The sequence below is a fragment of the Centruroides sculpturatus genome, unplaced genomic scaffold (assembly GCF_000671375.1).
Source record: "Centruroides sculpturatus isolate CEXI.00-Female unplaced genomic scaffold, Cexi_2.0 scaffold557, whole genome shotgun sequence".
Classification (NCBI taxonomy): domain Eukaryota; kingdom Metazoa; phylum Arthropoda; class Arachnida; order Scorpiones; family Buthidae; genus Centruroides; species Centruroides sculpturatus.
The window spans coordinates 94,034-119,871 of record NW_019384744.1 but is presented as its reverse complement, the minus strand read 5'-3'; the positions used below and the strand labels follow the sequence as shown (position 1 = coordinate 119,871).

The following is a 25,838-nucleotide window of genomic DNA, read 5'->3' as shown; positions in this document are numbered from 1 at the left end:
AACAGAAGGATTCTCCTTTTTTCTTCTTTGTATCTTTAAGTGTCTCATATACCCTTTGCAGGTTTGTGGGAACTATTTTTACTTTTTACTTTACTTTATCTTTATTTACTCCCGATACCGCAAGAGCATAATCGGGTTAAATACAGAGATATGTCAAAGCACAGGTAAATACATACATAATAACAGACAGATAACGTACAAACAGTATGACAATGGAAAAGTATGAACAGATGGTAAGATGACCAGTACAAATCAACCGATATTATACAAAACTTGAGAGTAGAATAACATGTATGGTAGTGGGAACTATTTGTCAGAAAAAATGCTATTCATTAATTAGAAGAGCAATAATAATCTTTTCTAGTTGAGAAAAATTACAGAATAAGTTGCATTCTCTGCCAATTGTAAAGTAGCATGAAGAATGGAAAGAAATTTTGGAAGTTAGCTAAAAAAATTGCTTAGTCTACAAAATTATACAAAGATCCTTTTAAAGCTAGAAGAGAGAAATAAAGAATTCCTCTTCACTTTATAACAGCATGAAAAGCTTAACAAAATAATTTAAAACAAACCCCATGTTTTCATGTCAAGAGACAATAAAGAGAAGAAAATGGAAAGAGAAATGAAGTGTGAGTAAGATCAGTTAAAGTTATAAAGGCAAGAAAAAAGAAATTACCATACATGGAAGCTATAAGAAGCAGCTCAGGAAATAGAGTAAAATACATAAAACAACTTAATCAAAAGAAAATACTATAGCATTAAGTGAACTAGCTTGGACAGAGAGATGGAAAAAACACTGGGAGGAAGTTAAACTATTAGAACAAGTAGATCCAAAAGAAAAAAACTGGATATATGATGATAATCTAAACATGGAGGTAATAAACAACAAGTTTAGTAAAACATTATCCATTGTGTGAAATGCATTTAAAAATAAATAATATAAATATATCTCAAAAACTGGGTTTGTATAAATATATCACTCATAAAACCAACACCAGCACAAAACAAGAAAAAAGGAAAATTTATGAACATTTTCATCTATGTGAAATAGACATCCTCAGGTATATATGATATCGAACAAATGGCTAATAAGAATAGAATGTTTTTTAAAATATTTTTGTTAGCAGTTTGTTCAATATCATATATATCTGAGGATGTCTATTTCACATAGATGAAAATATTTGTAAATTTTTTCCTTTTTTCTTGTTATGTGCTGATGTTGGTTTTATGAGTAATATAAATAATATAGAGCTTGATATTAAGGATGAATGTTATTAATGATCAAATTTATAAAATATTTTTGAGTGATCAACGAGTTTATTAAAAGAATGAAAAGTGGAGTGTTAAGTCTAATGATGGAAAAGAAAGTATCATATTATAGTAAATTTTGTAAATCTGTTGGAATTGATGTCTTGAATAATAAGTTGTTTTAGGTTTTGATATGCTATAATAATGTGATATTTTATGTACTGCTGCATATTTTTGCATTTAAATATCTTCTAACAGTTGATGATGATTCAGAATGTTGCCATTGATATAATTGCTAGCTGACATTCTGTTAGAATTTGCTTTGAATTTGTAGTTAGTGAAAGAACATTGAGTAAAAATTAATTTTAAACAAAATTTTTGAATTAATGGAATTTTATAGCTATAGTTGTATAGTTATAGTAGTGGTGGTGGTGGTGGTGGTGGTGGTGGTTATAATCGTAGTTGTAGAGAATTGTTTTGATATTTTTTGCTACTACATAAAATTTATATTCCTGAAAATGGATATTTAGACTCTAAAGAAGTAGAGAGATTTTGTGAAAGATTATCCAATAAAGTGGTATAATTTATTGCTTTTTGAAGTTTGAATTGTAAAAAAATTTTTAGCTGTCATTTGAAATCATCATCATCTATTATACAAAATCAAATAATTAATTAATTGTGAAAAATGAGAAAATAATTTATAGTTATCAGTTATATGCTACTCTAAATGTAGATTGGAAAAAGTATTAAAATATCTAGATTTTTAAATAAAATATTTTAATTCAATTATTTAATAAATTATAATTTGATTTTAACTTGTTACTAATATTCAATTAAAAATAATTAATATATTCCTAAACTGTGGTTATTATTATGACTATTATCATCAAAATTTGGATCAGAATTTTTGTAATCAGTTGTAGTAATTCATCATAAAAATAAATTAATGTAATAACACTTACAAATCAAATATTAAATAATGATAGCCTTCTTCTTGTATACTGTCATGCAGTCGAACTGAAAAATAAAATATTAGCTTAGTCATTTAAATTAAATTATTATTTATCACAAATTATTTAAAAAATAATTAATGAATTTTTAGTTTTAATGATTATCAATTATTAGTATTTATTAACAATTAATACAGCATATAATAAAATTCCTATTTTATATTATCAAAATCCTGTTAATAACTTATTAATATAAATTTCAAAAAAGTTATTTAAAAAAAAATAATCCAAAAGTTGTTAAAATGAATATGAAGGAAATGAATTTTTCTGGTAGAATTAGCAATGTAAGAAAAAGAAATTTATTTCTACTACTATTTTTTTTTTTTTTTTTTACAATTCTGTAACTTCATATTTTTAAATAAATTATTATTTACAATAAAACATGTAAATTAATTAATTTAATAAGTAATCAAATTACAGATTTACTTAAATGCATAAATAAATATTAATTTATGAACATTGTCTATAAATATGTCAGGATCCAAAAGTTTGGGGACTTGGTGTATAGTTGCTTGAATAGTTTAAAACACTGATACACAACCATTTTCAAATTAATCCTCTTGGGTGATGACATACTCTTACCCTAACTTGTACGGCTACTGGAAGTATTACTGTAAGCCATCTACAAATATAAACATCAACCAAAACCTGATGTATAACAAATAGACATCCACAACTGCCATAAATAATCAGGCTATAATTTGTAAATACAGTAGAGCCTCGATTATCCGACTCAATTGGGGACTGGAGTTGGTTGGATAATTGAAAGGGCAGATAACCGAAAAGTATGAAAAAATCAATTATTAGTGTAGTATATTATTATATCCCATGTAATTAGTATATTAGTATTTTAGTATATCGCTATTAACCTACTTCGCATTGAATTTTCATCGATGTTAAGCCTAACAAAATGTTTTAAAAAATAATAATTGTAGCTATTATATCGTTAAAAATTAGAAAATTAAGCCTTGTTTAAATACTGGCTCCCTTTCATGGTCGATCCAGTGTTGCCAGCTAAAACACGTAAAAATAATATTAAAGTAGCCAAGACATAGCCAAATATTGTAGAGCCACATCACTAGTGGACATTTGAAATTTTCCGACTAGGACGGTCAGATAATTGAGGCTCTACTGTAATGATTTTGAATTACAGATGAATTTGACACTAGAGGGAAGCATTAGATGCCATCTCATATTAAAATTAATAATTATAATATTTAATTAAATAATTTATATTAAACTGGAAGAAAAGAATCGGCCCAAAGAAGGACTTGAACTCGCAACTTTACTTACCGTGCAAATGCATTACCAGTTACACTACCTGGACCTCTAATAACTGATGATGGTTATATCATAAGTTTATATATACTGGAAGAGGAGATTGGACAGGAGGTCTGGGTAGCATAACTGGCAACGCATTTGCACAATAAGCAAAAGTTGCAGGTTCGAGTCACGCTTTGGGCTAATTCTTTTCTTCCTGTTTAATCTAAATTATTTAATTAAATATTATAATTATTAATTTTAATACAAGATGGTGCCTAATGCTTCCTTTTAGTGTCAAATTCATGTGTAATTCAACATCACTATTTACAAATTATAGCCTGATTATTTACAGCAGTTGTGGATGTCTATTTGTAAGCCATCTTTTTTTCAACCAGCAACCTGTTGCAATGCTGCTTTTACCACATTTGATGACTCAAAACGATGTCAAAACAATCTCAGGCCATATATGATGGACACACTTGCCCAAATGCCACATTTTACATCCAGATATGTGCCCAAAAGAATTTTACAATTCTCATACAACTAATTAAATTCCCAATTTCTTACTAACACATTTTCAGACTATCATGCAACCAAATTGCACAAGAAAAATTAGTATGTCATTGGCCATCTATAATGAATTTGAAACCATCAATGATATTAAATATCTTGATATGCTGGAAAATTCCTCATTCACAGTTAGATAATGATGGAGAAGATTGTATGTCATCTTGATGAAAGTGCATGCATACATCACTTTCAGAAAGATGGCACATCACTCCACTACCATACAGATGTTTGGAATTTCCTCAATAAATGTTTTCCACTTCAGTAGATTTGTCAAGCAAGACTGGAAGCACGGCCATTGTATTTCTCAGATTTGACACCTCTTGATTTTTTCTTCTGGAGTTTCATTAAAGATCTAGTGTTTATTCTACCATTGCCTGCAAATTTCATTAAGCTCAAAATTCAAATCATAATCAACTATCAAAGTGACAAAAGATACATTGCTTCAAGTTTGGCAAGAAATTGAATTCAGCAAGATGTCTGGCATATCACCAAGGGCATCACATCAAATCAAAATATTCAGAGTAAAATTTAATGTATTTTGCTATAGATGAATTCCTGAACTAAGGACATCACTATATAAAAGTATAGAGGAATGGGTTACTTTCCAAAAGTCATATATAATGATTTCAGTTGGAAAATACAGTATATATCAATGTTGAGAAATGATCAATGATAATCCTAAGTTATAAAATTATTTACCATATTTTCTTGATTAAACCCTGGAGATAAAGATGCTGTTAAAAATAAAGCCTGGGTTGAAAAGCATAGAAAATATGTTGAAGCACTTACTGTACAGTATAATGCAGTTTAGAGTGACAAGTAATTTAACTAAAATTCTATCTCTTCAAATTGTCCAGAGTTGGTCAGCACTTTCTATTCCAAGTTTCACAGAAAAATATTTTGAAATAAAATTATAATTGTTGTTAAATATTGAACAAGAAAACAGTTGCAATAAAGTTCATAAGTCAAGAGCTTATTGGCTGAAGGATAATAATGAAAACTCAAATTGGAAACAGATGATAAGTTTGAACCAGAAAGATGTAGTCAAGATCTTTATTCCTACAATAACATTGAAGTAGACATGAATAACAACTACCTAAATTGGAAGATTGCTGAATAAGATTAACTATGAAAACAGTAATTATTTCAAACAAGACCAGCAGATGAGCCCGGTGTTGCCCGGGCAAAAAACAACAACAAAGATTAAGATTATTTCATACTTCTAATCCTTCTATTCTAGTAGCCTGGGATGCCCCTTAGTGGGCATTCTAGTAGCAGTGGTTTCATTCTGTGGTATAAATAATAAATTCCTATTACAAATAAAAATAATAATATACTGAATTTCTCGTGGCATACCCTACTAAAATGCAGCCAAAAATGCAAAAAACCACATCAAATAATAATAATATACTGATTTTTTGTTAATTTAAATAATAGCTAGGGGCATCCCTAGTGGCCATTTTTGGCATACAGTGACAGAAAGAAAGAAAGAATCCAGTTTTTCAGCTTTATATAGTTAGATATTGTAGCTGTAACCCATAAATACAACCAATAAATGATTTTGAGAGTTTGGAAAATGTATGACTAATTAAGGTATTTCTTTCAACTTTTACCCATTCATCAACTGTTGTAAAGACAAATCCCAGTCTCAAAAAACCCTGGCGATACATTTTAACTAAGACATCACATGACTTTGTCATATTGCGATAGAATTAAAGCGGACCAGGAAGGAAAGAATCCCTGCATCTGTTAACAAGAATCTCCTTTTCTGTGCCTAAGTACCTGACAGATGCAGACAGGTGAACTTTGCACTTACTGCCACAAGAGAGGTTATCCTCATACCTACAGGCCACAGGAGACACAATCCTTGCACTGACCAGGTAAAGCAAAACAATCCAAGAACAAAGCAATTGATGACGATTGCCTTGTTCTTGTGTTTCATTCGTTTTTCATGCCTATTTTCCATTAGGTGTACTGTACATAATACTGTATTTATTTTTGATCCCTAGGCCTAAATTCCATTAAGTGCACTTGTTGCATCAGAGAGCATGGACATTGTTACTGTTATACCTTTGTATATCAAAAATGAAGTCATGAACTCCTATTTTTACTTTCCTGGCTCTGGTATAGATAGAGGGAAAGTATGGCAATCAGTGAAACAACAACCCCCCAAGAATTTTACATTTTTGGACTTAGGGGACTTTGAAACATTGAGAAATGAAAAAACATTCAGAGTTTCTTTATGTTTGTATGGATGTTAGTGTGTGTGAGGGGCACAATTCTGTTTACCCTCTATCAAGCTCCCGTGCTTTTGAAAATTTCTGAAATTTTGCAGGAAGCTTTGTGTATTAGAAAGATTCATGCTATTAAACCTTGGTGGTTGAAAGTCAACATGGTAGGGAGATAAAGGGTGATCGTGTGTCATGTCTTGAGTAAGGTCAGACTTAATGACAATTTTACTCATTATTAGCATTTACAATTTTTTACAAAACCCATCCCTACTCTCAAAATTTAGCTTTTTGCTATTTTATAATAATTAAAAATGTAAACAGTTTTTTTAATGAAATATTGTAACAGATAGCACTATCAGAATTATAAATGTTGCCATGAAAGTTAAGTGATTCGTTGCTGGATTTCTTACATTTAAATGGACTCACATTACATTTTTGGATTCGTTAATACAAGGGATACAAGACATGCTAGCAACCATGAAACATCTTTGTGTGATATCGCTTTGTCACGCATGGCTCTTGAAACAACCTGACATCTTGAAAACAAAGTCATATACCACATTTTTTATTGCATTCTTTGGAATCCACATTGCAATTAATGGAAAATGGCAAAGTTTAGTCAAAATCTATTGAATGGATTTTGAGAATGAACACAATTCTGTAAGCCTCATAGAAGAAGCTTCACTATGCTCCACTTCAAAAATAAACCCACCTGGAGTTTAATCAAGGAAACACAGTAGTTTCTAAACATCTGAAGTTTCTCATTAATTTTTAAACTGATATTAAAAGTTCAAACTTAAATTAGCTTATATAGGCATGTAGCTGTAACCTTTTTAAAAAGTTCTAAATCCCTCATTATTATTATTTTAAATTCAGAATAAAGTACACAAATATTAGTCAGGAAATTTGGTTACTGAGTGGACTATTTTTGTCATAAACTCCTCCGAAACTAATGACTTAGCAACACCACTGGCCTCAACCAATTCTGTAAGTCTTCTAATTAAGATTCCATATGCTTTCAAACTTGCAAAAATTGTTTTTCGAATCATCTCATATATATACATACATATATACATACAATAGCTTCTCAAAATAATTTGTTTTAATATTATGTCTTCATATTACTTGTCTTCATGTTACTTGTCTTTTTACATAAAGGAATTTATATTATTTATATTTTTCCATTAAACCTCCAAATTAATTTATATTTGTAATACATACTAACTATCTTTGTTTTTTAAATCAATAGTTGTATACTAGACTCTAGACTCTAGCTAATCTGATCATTCCTTGAACAGAGGGTACCAGATTAGTGAGTGTTCTAGATTACTGATTGCATAAGACTAAAGGCAATGAATGATGTGACCTGTGGTCCCTTCAGTATTAATTCTTCTTGGAAGTGCAAATAATATAATACACTGATATGCAATACTGTACATATAAATAAAATTCCAAGAACAGAGAAAAACAGGATATGTGACATGACTAACATTTTCATGGAAATGGAAGTAAAATAAATTATTTCTCTATTTTTACTGCCAAAAGATATTTGTTGTGTTAGAATTTTTACGTAATTAAAGATCTCAGTTGAAGAGCAAAACTAAATATTCTCATCTTAAATATTTTGAATGAGCATAACCTTTTTTGCTATAACAGCACACCTAATCTGCATAAAAAAGTATTCATTTTGATCAATCCAGTCTTTATTAGACTTTATTAATGCATTCATTGTTGCCTGATCACACATGAATTCCATTTCAAACAAGATTATTTATATTACTTTTTAAATTTATTTTGTTCAATACTGCAATGTAGTCAAATTGATTTGTGATTCTGTACTTACTGGATTTTTTAAAATTTAACTAACAAGTTGTGGAACGTTCCTGGCAAAAAAATTTAAAATTGTGGTGGTGCCATCTGTTATATTTTATTGACAACCTTTTTATATTATTAATTAATATAAAATGACAAAAGTTTAATTTTGAGGATACAGATTAGTTTTATAAAGAATTATAAATGCTAATAACAAAGAAAATCTTCATAAAGTCTGAACCCATTCAAAACATGACACCCCCCTATATCTTCCCATCCCCTCAACCTTTAAACACCAAAATTTAATATCAATCCCCTAATATACAAACCTCCCTGCAAAATTTCAGAAATTTTCTACAAAAGATACAAGAGTTATTAAGCTTCAAAGTGGGTGAACAAAATTGTGCCCCCAACACATACACAAACATTTGTACATACAAATAAAATCCCCCAGTTTTTTTGCATCCCTCAACATTTCAAGGTCCCAAGTCCAAAAATGTAACAAAATCTGGGTGGGTCATTTTTTGACTGATCACCACACTTTCTCTCTCTTATATATAACAGTTCAGAAAGTAACAAATAAATCAATTAGAGGCAATATGTTATTTAAGAAAGTTACACAGTTGTCATAATCTCAATTTGTTTGGAACAGTAAATAGTCTAGATAAAGACAAGGCATACATTTACTTATATAATAAACCTAACATTTATATTATATTATGCAATTTTGCACTAAAGCTTGTTACAATCTTATAAGAAATTAATTAATAAATAATTTAGAGATGTCTGGGAATGTAACTTAATTATACTTTGTTAAACAGTGTAAAAAAATTTAAGAGATATACAAATATAAATTACAAACTTAAATTATCAATTTTAATAAAGAAATTCCACTAATATAGCTATTACTACTAATATTGATTAATTAAAACTTCAATGAATAATTAAATCCATTAAAGTTTAAAGAAAGAAATTATTTAAGTACACTGTTTTACTTATTAGAATATGTAAAATAATTTCTCTGATTTAATTGCAAAAAATTTTCATAATATATAATATTCTGCATATAAAATAAAAACATAGAAACTATATAAAACTTCAAGTTATTTTATGTTTGTTTTTGATATTAAACAAGTAAAAGATATAACAATAATTAATGAAACAATACAACATGAGACTAATAAGAAAGAAAATTTATAAACAAAGTATTGATATGTCTTTATGTCATAGTTATTTATTTGAGAACATCATCATCTTATATATTTTTGTGTTCACATTTTTTTTAACAATAACAGGGAAAGCCTTTTAAAACAAACATTTTTTTGTTATTTTGAAAATTCTTACGTATTTCCCAAATTTCACAAGACTTTCAAAATTAGAACACATTTATTCATTGCAGTATTGTTTGATAAAATATCTAAAATCATAATCTATTTTCTTAAATCGAGGATTACAGCTGATTAAATTTTTAAAGTGATTTCACATATATCACTATTACAATAAATGTTGAATTTAATTTTGGAATTACTGCATAAGAATATATTTATCTTTTCTGCACTTTCCTACTGCATTTATCTTTTAAACATTTATTATTTTTCTATAAAATAAAGAAAAAATGATTTCTCTCTTAAATGTTGAACAAAACACTTCATTTAACATTAAAAAAAAAGCAAGTTTTCATTAGCAATATTTTTCTATAGTTATTTTTTAAGATTGCAAGATTGTCTGGAAGACATCCAAAATAGATACTCAGTGAATGGACAAATTTAGATATTGAAATCTAGAAATGCAATATTCAAATTTATATTAATGTATATTGGAAGAATAGAATACAGAACTAATTAATAATTACAATTATTATTAATGATTTGGAACAATGTAATTATTATTATTTTATATATACATTTTTTTAATCATCTTATATTTTGCAATTTCTCAAAATAAAAAACATCTAGTTCTATATTCCTCCCCCAATTTATACCAATCTTTTTTTTAATAAATAAGAAAATTCAATATTCTCACAATTTATAAAAATAAAATATGTAACTATAATATTGCATAATTATTCTTTAACCTAACTAATAATAATTTCAGCAAAGGTACAATAATTAGAAATGTAAAATATTACAACAAGCTTATAAATTATGAATGAAAAATTTGTGCTTAATCAAAAACAAAAGGAGTGGTTATTCTATGTCACTTCAAATGAAATATCTCAGTTAAGCATAAATTAATATCCTCAAAGGTAATTAATTACTTTTGAGATTTATGATATAATTGTGCCATTCAATAGTAAGATATATTTATTATACTTGAATCACTAAAATATATATAACAATTGAAATATATAACTTTTTACAATAATTCATTGCAGTCTTGTAGACTACAATAAATTGTGAAATGGAATAAATCAGAACTTTTCATAATCATATTAATAAGAACATTTAGTTATAAAATGGAATCACTTTATGTATCTTCAATTCATTTCAGAAACTATATCTATCTAATGATGAATATCTAGGCTAGTAAGACAGTAATATTCATTGTGCATCCCTTTTCTCTCACAATAGGTCAGATCTTGACAAACTAGCCTTCCAAAGCTATCCTCTGTAGAGTTATTGCCTTACTTAACAGTAACTTCTTTAAATATTTTCTAACTGCTAATTTTCAGATTTTCTTTGGCCTACCTGTACTCTCTTAGTTTCTAAGTCCATAAATTGTCTATCCAATTCATCCCTCCTAACCACATGCCCAAACCACCAAATATAGTAAAATCTAGTGATATTATGAAATAAAAATTGATAACAATAAGACATATATTGTTGGATGATTATTATTAATGAAATTAACTGACAATATTTTATAAACTCTTAAAAACTTTTCACTTAATAAAAATTAGATCAAAATTATCAAATGTACGATATATATTTGTTACTTTAAATATTGTATTAACACAAAAAGAAAAAAAACATTTAAAGATGCAAAACATTTTTAAATCCAAAAAAAATTGCAACATTGAGTAGAAAATCAAAATATAATTTTACAATCCAAATTAATAATAGTTAATAAAAAAATCATTCTAACTCATACAGCATGAAGTTTTTTCAAATGAGTATTTTAACAATCAAATTCAAATTTTAACTAAATATTTAACAACTATAAAAATAATTATAAACTGTAAATATTCTTCTTCACATCCATCTTTGGACATCAATATTTTGAGAATGACAGACCTCTTAAAGATTTTACATAATATTACAATACAAAACAGAAAAATATTTTTTAATAAAAAAAAACTGCTCCAGTAATCCATCAATAATTTTTACCTAAGGAAACTGACATAAAATTTAAATATTTTTTTTCCCACATTTGTACAAATTTAATTCAATATATTAATATTAAGAATATATTGAAATATATTAATATACAAATATATTCTTTACTTTAAAATAATTACAGAAAATATTCAATTACTTAATTTTTCTTTGAGGAATTTAAATACATTTTTTAAACCCATTACCTGAAACGTTTAAAATTTTTTTCCTAAACCCAATTCATTATTTATTTATTCCATAAATATATTAATTATTATATTGCAAAGCAACAGCAACCACACCCAATGAATCAGCTTTGTGAAAAATAAACAAAAATTTCATTATTTTCCAGAAGTCAATTAAACTTAATAANCACAGATCATAATGCTAGCGTTGGGGACAGTGTATCACTCAACAGCAAAGGCAGAATTGAAACGCTTAGCAGTGGTTCTTCATTACTAACACGATGGTTGTCTGTTGCCAAACAGAATCGGAATTTGTCGCTAAAGACGATACGCTGTCAATACATAGAAGTTTATTTTACTGCAACACTTAATTTCTTTTATTTAATTTGGAATACAAGAAAATTTATAATTCATTTATATGTTAAATAATGTATTCAAAATATACTCGCTAAATAAATTGTTATTACAAACTTAGATTCATAAATTTTTAATTAGAAATCACAAAAAAAAAAGTTTATTTCAAAATGGACTTTCCTAATACTTAAAAGAATTTTTTTAAATCCAACATTAGAATGAAGACATTATAACAACTTTATTCTGATCTTCCCTATAATCTGAAATGGTAGTAGTCAAATAATTATCATGCAGGCTAGTTATCAACTTCCATGTCATGTCCTGTTCATGCAACCAATTATAAGATATTTCAAATGTACTGGTAAGGTTAAGTTATATAATATGGACAAAGGTTAGATACCATTTCTCTATACGTATACTATTCTCTGCTTATCCTTCTATCAGCATTGAAATGTGTCCAATCTAGCTGATGTCTATTTAGTATGCATGACTAGCCAGTGGTCGTATACAGAATACAAGGCACCCAACCACTACACTAAGCTAGCTAAATCTATTCAGATTATCCAACAGAAATGACTAATTTGTCAGAAGTGAAGACAAGATAACTATACAGTGATCAAAACAGCAATTTTTTTTTAGTTTAAAATATGAAAGAAAACACATTTTTTAAAAATAAAAATCAAAACATTACAATACATATTAGAACAAAAAGGTCAAAGTTCAAAGCAACTATATCCTTCACTAGAAATCTAGATAAGCGATTTATTAAATAAAAATGATGATGATTTTGTTGAAAATAATTTATTGGATAAAAAATCATCCCAGCCAAAAAAAAAATTTTTTTAATGTATATAAGAATTTTGATAAAATTACAACTTTTTAGGTCATCAGATTTTGAGCATGTCACCAAATTTAAGATTTCCATTTTAATTTATATATTTAGTTATTATTATGTAATGATAATTGATAATAAACACTTCTCTGGAATGNAGCATTAGGTGCCATCTCATATTAAAATTAATAATTATAATATTTAATTAAATAATTTATATTAAACTGGAAGAAAAGAATCGGCCCAAAGAAGGACTTGAACTCGCAACTTTACTTACCGTGCAAATGCATTACCAGTTACACTACCTGGACCTCTAATAACTGATGATGGTTATATCATAAGTTTATATATACTGGAAGAGGAGATTGGACAGGAGGTCTGGGTAGCATAACTGGCAACGCATTTGCATAATAAGCAAAAGTTGCAGGTTCGAGTCACGCTTTGGGCTAATTCTTTTCTTCCTGTTTAATCTAAATTATTTAATTAAATATTATAATTATTAATTTTAATACAAGATGGTGCCTAATGCTTCCTTTTAGTGTCAAATTCATGTGTAATTCAACATCACTATTTACAAATTATAGCCTGATTATTTACAGCAGTTGTGGATGTCTATTTGTAAGCCATCTTTTTTTCAACCAGCAACCTGTTGCAATGCTGCTTTTACCACATTTGATGACTCAAAACGATGTCAAAACAATCTCAGGCCATATATGATGGACACACTTGCCCAAATGCCACATTTTACATCCAGATATGTGCCCAAAAGAATTTTACAATTCTCATACAACTAATTAAATTCCCAATTTCTTACTAACACATTTTCAGACTATCATGCAACCAAATTGCACAAGAAAAATTAGTATGTCATTGGCCATCTATAATGAATTTGAAACCATCAATGATATTAAATATCTTGATATGCTGGAAAATTCCTCATTCACAGTTAGATAATGATGGAGAAGATTGTATGTCATCTTGATGAAAGTGCATGCATACATCACTTTCAGAAAGATGGCACATCACTCCACTACCATACAGATGTTTGGAATTTCCTCAATAAATGTTTTCCACTTCAGTAGATTTGTCAAGCAAGACTGGAAGCACGGCCATTGTATTTCTCAGATTTGACACCTCTTGATTTTTTCTTCTGGAGTTTCATTAAAGATCTAGTGTTTATTCTACCATTGCCTGCAAATTTCATTAAGCTCAAAATTCAAATCATAATCAACTATCAAAGTGACAAAAGATACATTGCTTCAAGTTTGGCAAGAAATTGAATTCAGCAAGATGTCTGGCATATCACCAAGGGCATCACATCAAATCAAAATATTCAGAGTAAAATTTAATGTATTTTGCTATAGATGAATTCCTGAACTAAGGACATCACTATATAAAAGTATAGAGGAATGGGTTACTTTCCAAAAGTCATATATAATGATTTCAGTTGGAAAATACAGTATATATCAATGTTGAGAAATGATCAATGATAATCCTAAGTTATAAAATTATTTACCATATTTTCTTGATTAAACCCTGGAGATAAAGATGCTGTTAAAAATAAAGCCTGGGTTGAAAAGCATAGAAAATATGTTGAAGCACTTACTGTACAGTATAATGCAGTTTAGAGTGACAAGTAATTTAACTAAAATTCTATCTCTTCAAATTGTCCAGAGTTGGTCAGCACTTTCTATTCCAAGTTTCACAGAAAAATATTTTGAAATAAAATTATAATTGTTGTTAAATATTGAACAAGAAAACAGTTGCAATAAAGTTCATAAGTCAAGAGCTTATTGGCTGAAGGATAATAATGAAAACTCAAATTGGAAACAGATGATAAGTTTGAACCAGAAAGATGTAGTCAAGATCTTTATTCCTACAATAACATTGAAGTAGACATGAATAACAACTACCTAAATTGGAAGATTGCTGAATAAGATTAACTATGAAAACAGTAATTATTTCAAACAAGACCAGCAGATGAGCCCGGTGTTGCCCGGGCAAAAAACAACAACAAAGATTAAGATTATTTCATACTTCTAATCCTTCTATTCTAGTAGCCTGGGATGCCCCTTAGTGGGCATTCTAGTAGCAGTGGTTTCATTCTGTGGTATAAATAATAAATTCCTATTACAAATAAAAATAATAATATACTGAATTTCTCGTGGCATACCCTACTAAAATGCAGCCAAAAATGCAAAAAACCACATCAAATAATAATAATATACTGATTTTTTGTTAATTTAAATAATAGCTAGGGGCATCCCTAGTGGCCATTTTTGGCATACAGTGACAGAAAGAAAGAAAGAATCCAGTTTTTCAGCTTTATATAGTTAGATATTGTAGCTGTAACCCATAAATACAACCAATAAATGATTTTGAGAGTTTGGAAAATGTATGACTAATTAAGGTATTTCTTTCAACTTTTACCCATTCATCAACTGTTGTAAAGACAAATCCCAGTCTCAAAAAACCCTGGCGATACATTTTAACTAAGACATCACATGACTTTGTCATATTGTGATAGAATTAAAGCGGACCAGGAAGGAAAGAATCCCTGCATCTGTTAACAAGAATCTCCTTTTCTGTGCCTAAGTACCTGACAGATGCAGACAGGTGAACTTTGCACTTACTGCCACAAGAGAGGTTATCCTCATACCTACAGGCCACAGGAGACACAATCCTTGCACTGACCAGGTAAAGCAAAACAATCCAAGAACAAAGCAATTGATGACGATTGCCTTGTTCTTGTGTTTCATTCGTTTTTCATGCCTATTTTCCATTAGGTGTACTGTACATAATACTGTATTTATTTTTGATCCCTAGGCCTAAATTCCATTAAGTGCACTTGTTGCATCAGAGAGCATGGACATTGTTACTGTTATACCTTTGTATATCAAAAATGAAGTCATGAACTCCTATTTTTACTTTCCTGGCTCTGGTATAGATAACAGAGGGAAAGTATGGCAATCAGTGAAACAACAACCCCCCAAGAATTTTACATTTTTGGACTTAGGGGACTTTGAAACATTGAGAAATGAAAAAACATTCAGAGTTTCTTTATGTTTGTATGGATGTTAGTGTGTGTGAGGGGCACAATTCTGTTTACCCTCTATCAAGCTCCCGTGCTTTTGAAAATTTCTGAAATTTTGCAGGAAGCTTTGTGTATTAGAAAGATTCATGCTATTAAACCTTGGTGGTTGAAAGTCAACATGGTAGGGAGATAAAGGGTGATCGTGTGTCATGTCTTGAGTAAGGTCAGACTTAATGACAATTTTACTCATTATTAGCATTTACAATTTTTTACAAAACCCATCCCTACTCTCAAAATTTAGCTTTTTGCTATTTTATAATAATTAAAAATGTAAACAGTTTTTTTAATGAAATATTGTAACAGATAGCACTATCAGAATTATAAATGTTGCCATGAAAGTTAAGTGATTCGTTGCTGGATTTCTTACATTTAAATGGACTCACATTACATTTTTGGATTCGTTAATACAAGGGATACAAGACATGCTAGCAACCATGAAACATCTTTGTGTGATATCGCTTTGTCACGCATGGCTCTTGAAACAACCTGACATCTTGAAAACAAAGTCATATACCACATTTTTTATTGCATTCTTTGGAATCCACATTGCAATTAATGGAAAATGGCAAAGTTTAGTCAAAATCTATTGAATGGATTTTGAGAATGAACACAATTCTGTAAGCCTCATAGAAGAAGCTTCACTATGCTCCACTTCAAAAATAAACCCACCTGGAGTTTAATCAAGGAAACACAGTAGTTTCTAAACATCTGAAGTTTCTCATTAATTTTTAAACTGATATTAAAAGTTCAAACTTAAATTAGCTTATATAGGCATGTAGCTGTAACCTTTTTAAAAAGTTCTAAATCCCTCATTATTATTATTTTAAATTCAGAATAAAGTACACAAATATTAGTCAGGAAATTTGGTTACTGAGTGGACTATTTTTGTCATAAACTCCTCCGAAACTAATGACTTAGCAACACCACTGGCCTCAACCAATTCTGTAAGTCTTCTAATTAAGATTCCATATGCTTTCAAACTTGCAAAAATTGTTTTTCGAATCATCTCATATATATACATACATATATACATACAATAGCTTCTCAAAATAATTTGTTTTAATATTATGTCTTCATATTACTTGTCTTCATGTTACTTGTCTTTTTACATAAAGGAATTTATATTATTTATATTTTTCCATTAAACCTCCAAATTAATTTATATTTGTAATACATACTAACTATCTTTGTTTTTTAAATCAATAGTTGTATACTAGACTCTAGACTCTAGCTAATCTGATCATTCCTTGAACAGAGGGTACCAGATTAGTGAGTGTTCTAGATTACTGATTGCATAAGACTAAAGGCAATGAATGATGTGACCTGTGGTCCCTTCAGTATTAATTCTTCTTGGAAGTGCAAATAATATAATACACTGATATGCAATACTGTACATATAAATAAAATTCCAAGAACAGAGAAAAACAGGATATGTGACATGACTAACATTTTCATGGAAATGGAAGTAAAATAAATTATTTCTCTATTTTTACTGCCAAAAGATATTTGTTGTGTTAGAATTTTTACGTAATTAAAGATCTCAGTTGAAGAGCAAAACTAAATATTCTCATCTTAAATATTTTGAATGAGCATAACCTTTTTTGCTATAACAGCACACCTAATCTGCATAAAAAAGTATTCATTTTGATCAATCCAGTCTTTATTAGACTTTATTAATGCATTCATTGTTGCCTGATCACACATGAATTCCCTTTCAAACAAGATTATTTATATTACTTTTTAAATTTATTTTGTTCAATACTGCAATGTAGTCAAATTGATTTGTGATTCTGTACTTACTGGATTTTTTAAAATTTAACTAACAAGTTGTGGAACGTTCCTGGCAAAAAAATTTAAAATTGTGGTGGTGCCATCTGTTATATTTTATTGACAACCTTTTTATATTATTAATTAATATAAAATGACAAAAGTTTAATTTTGAGGATACAGATTAGTTTTATAAAGAATTATAAATGCTAATAACAAAGAAAATCTTCATAAAGTCTGAACCCATTCAAAACATGACACCCCCTATATCTTCCCATCCCCTCAACCTTTAAACACCAAAATTTAATATCAATCCCCTAATATACAAACCTCCCTGCAAAATTTCAGAAATTTTCTACAAAAGATACAAGAGTTATTAAGCTTCAAAGTGGGTGAACAAAATTGTGCCCCCAACACATACACAAACATTTGTACATACAAATAAAATCCCCCAGTTTTTTTGCATCCCTCAACATTTCAAGGTCCCAAGTCCAAAAATGTAACAAAATCTGGGTGGGTCATTTTTTGACTGATCACCACACTTTCTCTCTCTTATATATAACAGTTCAGAAAGTAACAAATAAATCAATTAGAGGCAATATGTTATTTAAGAAAGTTACACAGTTGTCATAATCTCAATTTGTTTGGAACAGTAAATAGTCTAGATAAAGACAAGGCATACATTTACTTATATAATAAACCTAACATTTATATTATATTATGCAATTTTGCACTAAAGCTTGTTACAATCTTATAAGAAATTAATTAATAAATAATTTAGAGATGTCTGGGAATGTAACTTAATTATACTTTGTTAAACAGTGTAAAAAAATTTAAGAGATATACAAATATAAATTACAAACTTAAATTATCAATTTTAATAAAGAAATTCCACTAATATAGCTATTACTACTAATATTGATTAATTAAAACTTCAATGAATAATTAAATCCATTAAAGTTTAAAGAAAGAAATTATTTAAGTACACTGTTTTACTTATTAGAATATGTAAAATAATTTCTCTGATTTAATTGCAAAAAATTTTCATAATATATAATATTCTGCATATAAAATAAAAACATAGAAACTATATAAAACTTCAAGTTATTTTATGTTTGTTTTTGATATTAAACAAGTAAAAGATATAACAATAATTAATGAAACAATACAACATGAGACTAATAAGAAAGAAAATTTATAAACAAAGTATTGATATGTCTTTATGTCATAGTTATTTATTTGAGAACATCATCATCTTATATATTTTTGTGTTCACATTTTTTTTAACAATAACAGGGAAAGCCTTTTAAAACAAACATTTTTTTGTTATTTTGAAAATTCTTACGTATTTCCCAAATTTCACAAGACTTTCAAAATTAGAACACATTTATTCATTGCAGTATTGTTTGATAAAATATCTAAAATCATAATCTATTTTCTTAAATCGAGGATTACAGCTGATTAAATTTTTAAAGTGATTTCACATATATCACTATTACAATAAATGTTGAATTTAATTTTGGAATTACTGCATAAGAATATATTTATCTTTTCTGCACTTTCCTACTGCATTTATCTTTTAAACATTTATTATTTTTCTATAAAATAAAGAAAAAATGATTTCTCTCTTAAATGTTGAACAAAACACTTCATTTAACATTAAAAAAAAAGCAAGTTTTCATTAGCAATATTTTTCTATAGTTATTTTTTAAGATTGCAAGATTGTCTGGAAGACATCCAAAATAGATACTCAGTGAATGGACAAATTTAGATATTGAAATCTAGAAATGCAATATTCAAATTTATATTAATGTATATTGGAAGAATAGAATACAGAACTAATTAATAATTACAATTATTATTAATGATTTGGAACAATGTAATTATTATTATTTTATATATACATTTTTTTAATCATCTTATATTTTGCAATTTCTCAAAATAAAAAACATCTAGTTCTATATTCCTCCCCCAATTTATACCAATCTTTTTTTTAATAAATAAGAAAATTCAATATTCTCACAATTTATAAAAATAAAATATGTAACTATAATATTGCATAATTATTCTTTAACCTAACTAATAATAATTTCAGCAAAGGTACAATAATTAGAAATGTAAAATATTACAACAAGCTTATAAATTATGAATGAAAAATTTGTGCTTAATCAAAAACAAAAGGAGTGGTTATTCTATGTCACTTCAAATGAAATATCTCAGTTAAGCATAAATTAATATCCTCAAAGGTAATTAATTACTTTTGAGATTTATGATATAATTGTGCCATTCAATAGTAAGATATATTTATTATACTTGAATCACTAAAATATATATAACAATTGAAATATATAACTTTTTACAATAATTCATTGCAGTCTTGTTGACTACAATAAATTGTGAAATGGAATAAATCAGAACTTTTCATAATCATATTAATAAGAACATTTAGTTATAAAATGGAATCACTTTATGTATCTTCAATTCATTTCAGAAACTATATCTATCTAATGATGAATATCTAGGCTAGTAAGACAGTAATATTCATTGTGCATCCCTTTTCTCTCACAATAGGTCAGATCTTGACAAACTAGCCTTCCAAAGCTATCCTCTGTAGAGTTATTGCCTTACTTAACAGTAACTTCTTTAAATATTTTCTAACTGCTAATTTTCAGATTTTCTTTGGCCTACCTGTACTCTCTTAGTTTCTAAGTCCATAAATTGTCTATCCAATTCATCCCTCCTAACCACATGCCCAAACCACCAAATATAGTAAAATCTAGTGATATTATGAAATAAAAATTGATAACAATAAGACATATATTGTTGGATGATTATTATTAATGAAATTAACTGACAATATTTTATAAACTCTTAAAAACTTTTCACTTAATAAAAATTAGATCAAAATTATCAAATGTACGATATATATTTGTTACTTTAAATATTGTATTAACACAAAAAGAAAAAAAACATTTAAAGATGCAAAACATTTTTAAATCCAAAAAAAATTGCAACATTGAGTAGAAAATCAAAATATAATTTTACAATCCAAATTAATAATAGTTAATAAAAAAATCATTCTAACTCATACAGCATGAAGTTTTTTCAAATGAGTATTTTAACAATCAAATTCAAATTTTAACTAAATATTTAACAACTATAAAAATAATTATAAACTGTAAATATTCTTCTTCACATCCATCTTTGGACATCAATATTTTGAGAATGACAGACCTCTTAAAGATTTTACATAATATTACAATACAAAACAGAAAAATATTTTTTAATAAAAAAAAACTGCTCCAGTAATCCATCAATAATTTTTACCTAAGGAAACTGACATAAAATTTAAATATTTTTTTTCCCACATTTGTACAAATTTAATTCAATATATTAATATTAAGAATATATTGAAATATATTAATATACAAATATATTCTTTACTTTAAAATAATTACAGAAAATATTCAATTACTTAATTTTTCTTTGAGGAATTTAAATACATTTTTTAAACCCATTACCTGAAACGTTTAAAATTTTTTTCCTAAACCCAATTCATTATTTATTTATTCCATAAATATATTAATTATTATATTGCAAAGCAACAGCAACCACACCCAATGAATCAGCTTTGTGAAAAATAAACAAAAATTTCATTATTTTCCAGAAGTCAATTAAACTTAATAATTCATTTTAAAACTGAGATTTTTTTTTACTTATTTAAAACATTTTATTGATAAAACTTATACATGGAATATGTTCATTACATTTTAACATTAAATCATATTCACAAAGCTGCATACAAATAATAATGCTATGATAAATAATTGTAATTTCTTTTATTTAATTTGGAATACAAGAAAATTTATAATTCATTTATATGTTAAATAATGTATTCAAAATATACTCGCTAAATAAATTGTTATTACAAACTTAGATTCATAAATTTTTAATTAGAAATCACAAAAAAAAAAGTTATTTCAAAATGGACTTTCCTAATACTTAAAAGAATTTTTTTAAATCCAACATTAGAATGAAGACATTATAACAACTTTATTCTGATCTTCCCTATAATCTGAAATGGTAGTAGTCAAATAATTATCATGCAGGCTAGTTATCAACTTCCATGTCATGTCCTGTTCATGCAACCAATTATAAGATATTTCAAATGTACTGGTAAGGTTAAGTTATATAATATGGACAAAGGTTAGATACCATTTCTCTATACGTATACTATTCTCTGCTTATCCTTCTATCAGCATTGAAATGTGTCCAATCTAGCTGATGTCTATTTAGTATGCATGACTAGCCAGTGGTCGTATACAGAATACAAGGCACCCAACCACTACACTAAGCTAGCTAAATCTATTCAGATTATCCAACAGAAATGACTAATTTGTCAGAAGTGAAGACAAGATAACTATACAGTGATCAAAACAGCAATTTTTTTTTAGTTTAAAATATGAAAGAAAACACATTTTTTAAAAATAAAAATCAAAACATTACAATACATATTAGAACAAAAAGGTCAAAGTTCAAAGCAACTATATCCTTCACTAGAAATCTAGATAAGCGATTTATTAAATAAAAATGATGATGATTTTGTTGAAAATAATTTATTGGATAAAAAATCATCCCAGCAAAAAAAAAATTTTTTTAATGTATATAAGAATTTTGATAAAATTACAACTTTTTAGATCATCAGATTTTGAGCATGTCACCAAATTTAAGATTTCCATTTTAATTTATATATTTAGTTATTATTATGTAATGATAATTGATAATAAACACTTCTCTGGAATGTAACAAAAACAAATGACTATTCTTTTATAAGCGTTTAATCTGTGCATGTAATTTATCGAAATAACAGATTTTAAACACTACTGACTTATCATCCAACTTAAAAACAATAAAATCATTTAGGCGCGGCACGAAAGACGAACAGACACGAACGGGGTCAGAAACGATCGTCCGTACTTTGAATGGCAACAAAGCTATCGATCGTTAGAGAAAGAGGAAAAGAACGTCCGTTCCATCCAAGTGCTCATTGAAATAATGACTACTCTCACAGTAAATGATTCGTTTCTCTATATTCTCCTCTCAGAAGATAGAAAACAAGCTTATTTTCTTTGATAAAATCGAAAGATGCGCTTCACTTTCAATCCATAATTTTCGAAGAACGTGCCGTTACCGTTTTCCATCGTTTCCATGGTAACATGACGCAATGTCAACTATCAATCTCGCCGGAGATACACTAGACCAAGTCGCAATCAAGAAAAGAATAAAAATAGCAACTGCTCATCAATGACGTAAGTTCTAACATACACGGGGAAAAAAATTCCGATGACCCTCTACCGTTCTATTCCCATAACTTATAGATAATTATGTTTACACGTTTACTAATTAAAATCGTCCCGGTATTAGTAAATTAGATAGAATAACGCCTCGGTAACAACATCCATCAAGAATCGGAAAGTGAGGAAGTTTAATGGGAACTAACCAGATGGCGAAAACGTCTGAAATGAAAAACATCGTCGATCAAATCGAACAAACTGTTGACCGCAAAATAAAAAATAAAAAAACATATATAATACAATAAAAACAAACACCCGAATAATCTTTTTAGAGTATATTAAAACTCGATAAAAAAAACAGCGAATAATTTTAAATAAAACAAAAAATCAGTTTATATTTCGAATTCGATCTATTCTACGAGATAAATGTAGGTCTATGATAATTTTCACATGTACAGTAAACTCTCATAAAATACGGATTGTTTTGTTAAATAATAGAAAGCATATTCTGTGATACGCAGCAATTATGACATGAAAAATAGTAGAACGATAACTTGGTTAAACGATCTCGTTAAATATGCAATAGTTTGGGACTTAATTACGCTCTAAATATTTAAAAAAAGTAAACTTTATATATTTGTATATTACTACAAAAATCTCATTAGTCAGTCCAAAAAATGGTCTAAGACTTAATAATACCCTGAATGACAAAATAAGTTACGAACAAAGCGTTGTAACTTTATTAAGTACGAACATGACCTTAGCAAGTGCCAAGCAAATGGGTAACTTGACAAAGAATATGTTTGTTTGCAGCCTTGAGATGAAAGACAGCATATGACAGCGCAGGATTTCCTGATATCGTTGTATCGTCAATATTTCTCGTACCAAAATATCTCGTATCGTCAATTGTTATACGAGATGGCTTCCCAGATCATCATGCTAGCGTTGGGGACAGTGTATCACTCAACAGCAAAGGCAGAATTGAAACGCTTAGCAGTGGTTCTTCATTACTAACACGATGGTTGTCTGTTGCCAAACAGAATCGGAATTTGTCGCTAAAGACGATACGCTGTCAATACATAGAAGTTTATTTTACTGCAACACTACAAATGAAGCCTCACTAGATTCCTGGATAGGCTACATAAGAGTACTGCATTCAAAGCCAGCGCCGCTATATTTAGACCACTTTAGTATAAAGCGTTAGAGATAATTAGTTTAAAATAGCTATTAATTTATTGTTTTAGCCGATTTAATAACAATTTTGTATGTGATATACTTGGAAATAAAACATTTAAGATTCGTAAACCCGATGCAAAGCGCTGCTTCATGACGATTAACCACTTTTAATACCCTAAATATAAAAAATAATGTTAAAAATAAGAATGAATACGTTACATTCTAAAAAACTGAGTTTACTAAACACCATATAATATGAAACGGGTCATCAAACCAAGTAAGCCGCGTTCGAACCCGTAGCTAATCAAACCTTCGTACGTCAGCTCACCAGCAAACAAATACGAAATAAAATTATGTTTATGTTCAAAAATTCACAAAATAATTGAAGAATACACTAAAATAAATGAAAAATGTCTTCACATTTCGTTCTTTTTTTTACACTTAAGGAATATAACAACAGTCTCAAGGCAGAGTCGATCTTAATCTAGATTTCTAGAGGCTCTCATCCCCTCAAGAAATGCATTTCGGTCTTGNTTATTATCGTCTGTACAATATTAATTTAATTTATTTTAACTTTATTATAATTATATATATACTTCCGCCGTCCAGTTTAGGCGAGTAAGTTTAGTTTACTATCGTCTGTACAGTATGTAAACTAGGTACCATAAGTCTAATACAGCATTAATTTTATACATTTCTTGTGAAAGAAACATTTCTTATTCAACAGCCATAAAAATTATTTATATTAATGATGTCTCCGAAGTTCAACGAAGTTTTCGCAGAAAAATAACTTATCAGAAATCGCAGCCACTGTTTGGTGTGCTGCTCCACGACGAAAACAAGCTTAAGCAATGGCAACGTCAAACTGTGCACACTCATTAAGTAATCCTACAATTTTTTGTTTATAGTATAGTTTATATGGATTATTCCCAAAAAATTTTACGTATTTTGGAAATATTGAGTCGAATTAGTCTAGAAACGATTAATTTTATGGAAGAAAACCTTTCAAACAGCCATAGTCCGTAAACTGCACACGTGTCGGGCTGCGATTGGCTTGTGTATTTAAGGATTCCTACAACGCAAAATTCGTATAAAGCAAAACGTATCTACCGTGTTATAGGGGGATCGACTGTATGTCATGTTTATAGTGAGGGTGCTGTAGCAGAATCAACTGTTCAAAAGTGGTTTGCTAAATTTAAAGCAGGTAATTTCAACCTTAAAGATGCTCACACTGACAAAGACTAGCCATTATTGAAAAGGACCAGATCAAGACATTGCTCTGATATGTGAGTCATTATGACATTTGAGTACCTCACAATATAATGAAAAGAATTCATTGGATCATATCTCCATTTGAAATTATCTTTAAAAACAAAATGAAAATGACATTTTTCTGAAATGCCTTATGACAAATGAAAAGTGGACTGTTTATAACAACATCAGCCAAAAACAATTGTGGAGAAAGAAAAATGAACTACCATTAAAAATTGCAAAAGCCAATCTTTATCCAAAGAAGGTCATGATCACCATCTGGAAGGATTGAAAAGGAATTTTGTACAATGAGCTGTTTCCACAGAATCAAATAATCAATTCTGATAAGTATTGTTCCCAACTGGATCAACCGAAGTAAAACATCCAGAATTGGTCAACAGAAAAGGCATTGTTTCATCAAGATAATGACAAATGGCACA

The 25,838-nt window shown here is 28.2% G+C and overlaps 1 protein-coding gene across 1 annotated transcript in view; it reads right to left on the bottom strand.

Moving 5' to 3' along the window:
- LOC111628424 overlaps positions 1 to 25,838 on the bottom strand; it is a 71,148-nt gene that overhangs the window by 10,009 nt on the left and 35,301 nt on the right. Inside the window, exon 5 of the mRNA XM_023372199.1 lies at positions 2,208 to 2,262. Within this exon, the coding sequence (XP_023227967.1) occupies positions 2,208 to 2,262 (55 nt within the window). The remainder of the gene's footprint in view (positions 1 to 2,207; positions 2,263 to 25,838) is intronic.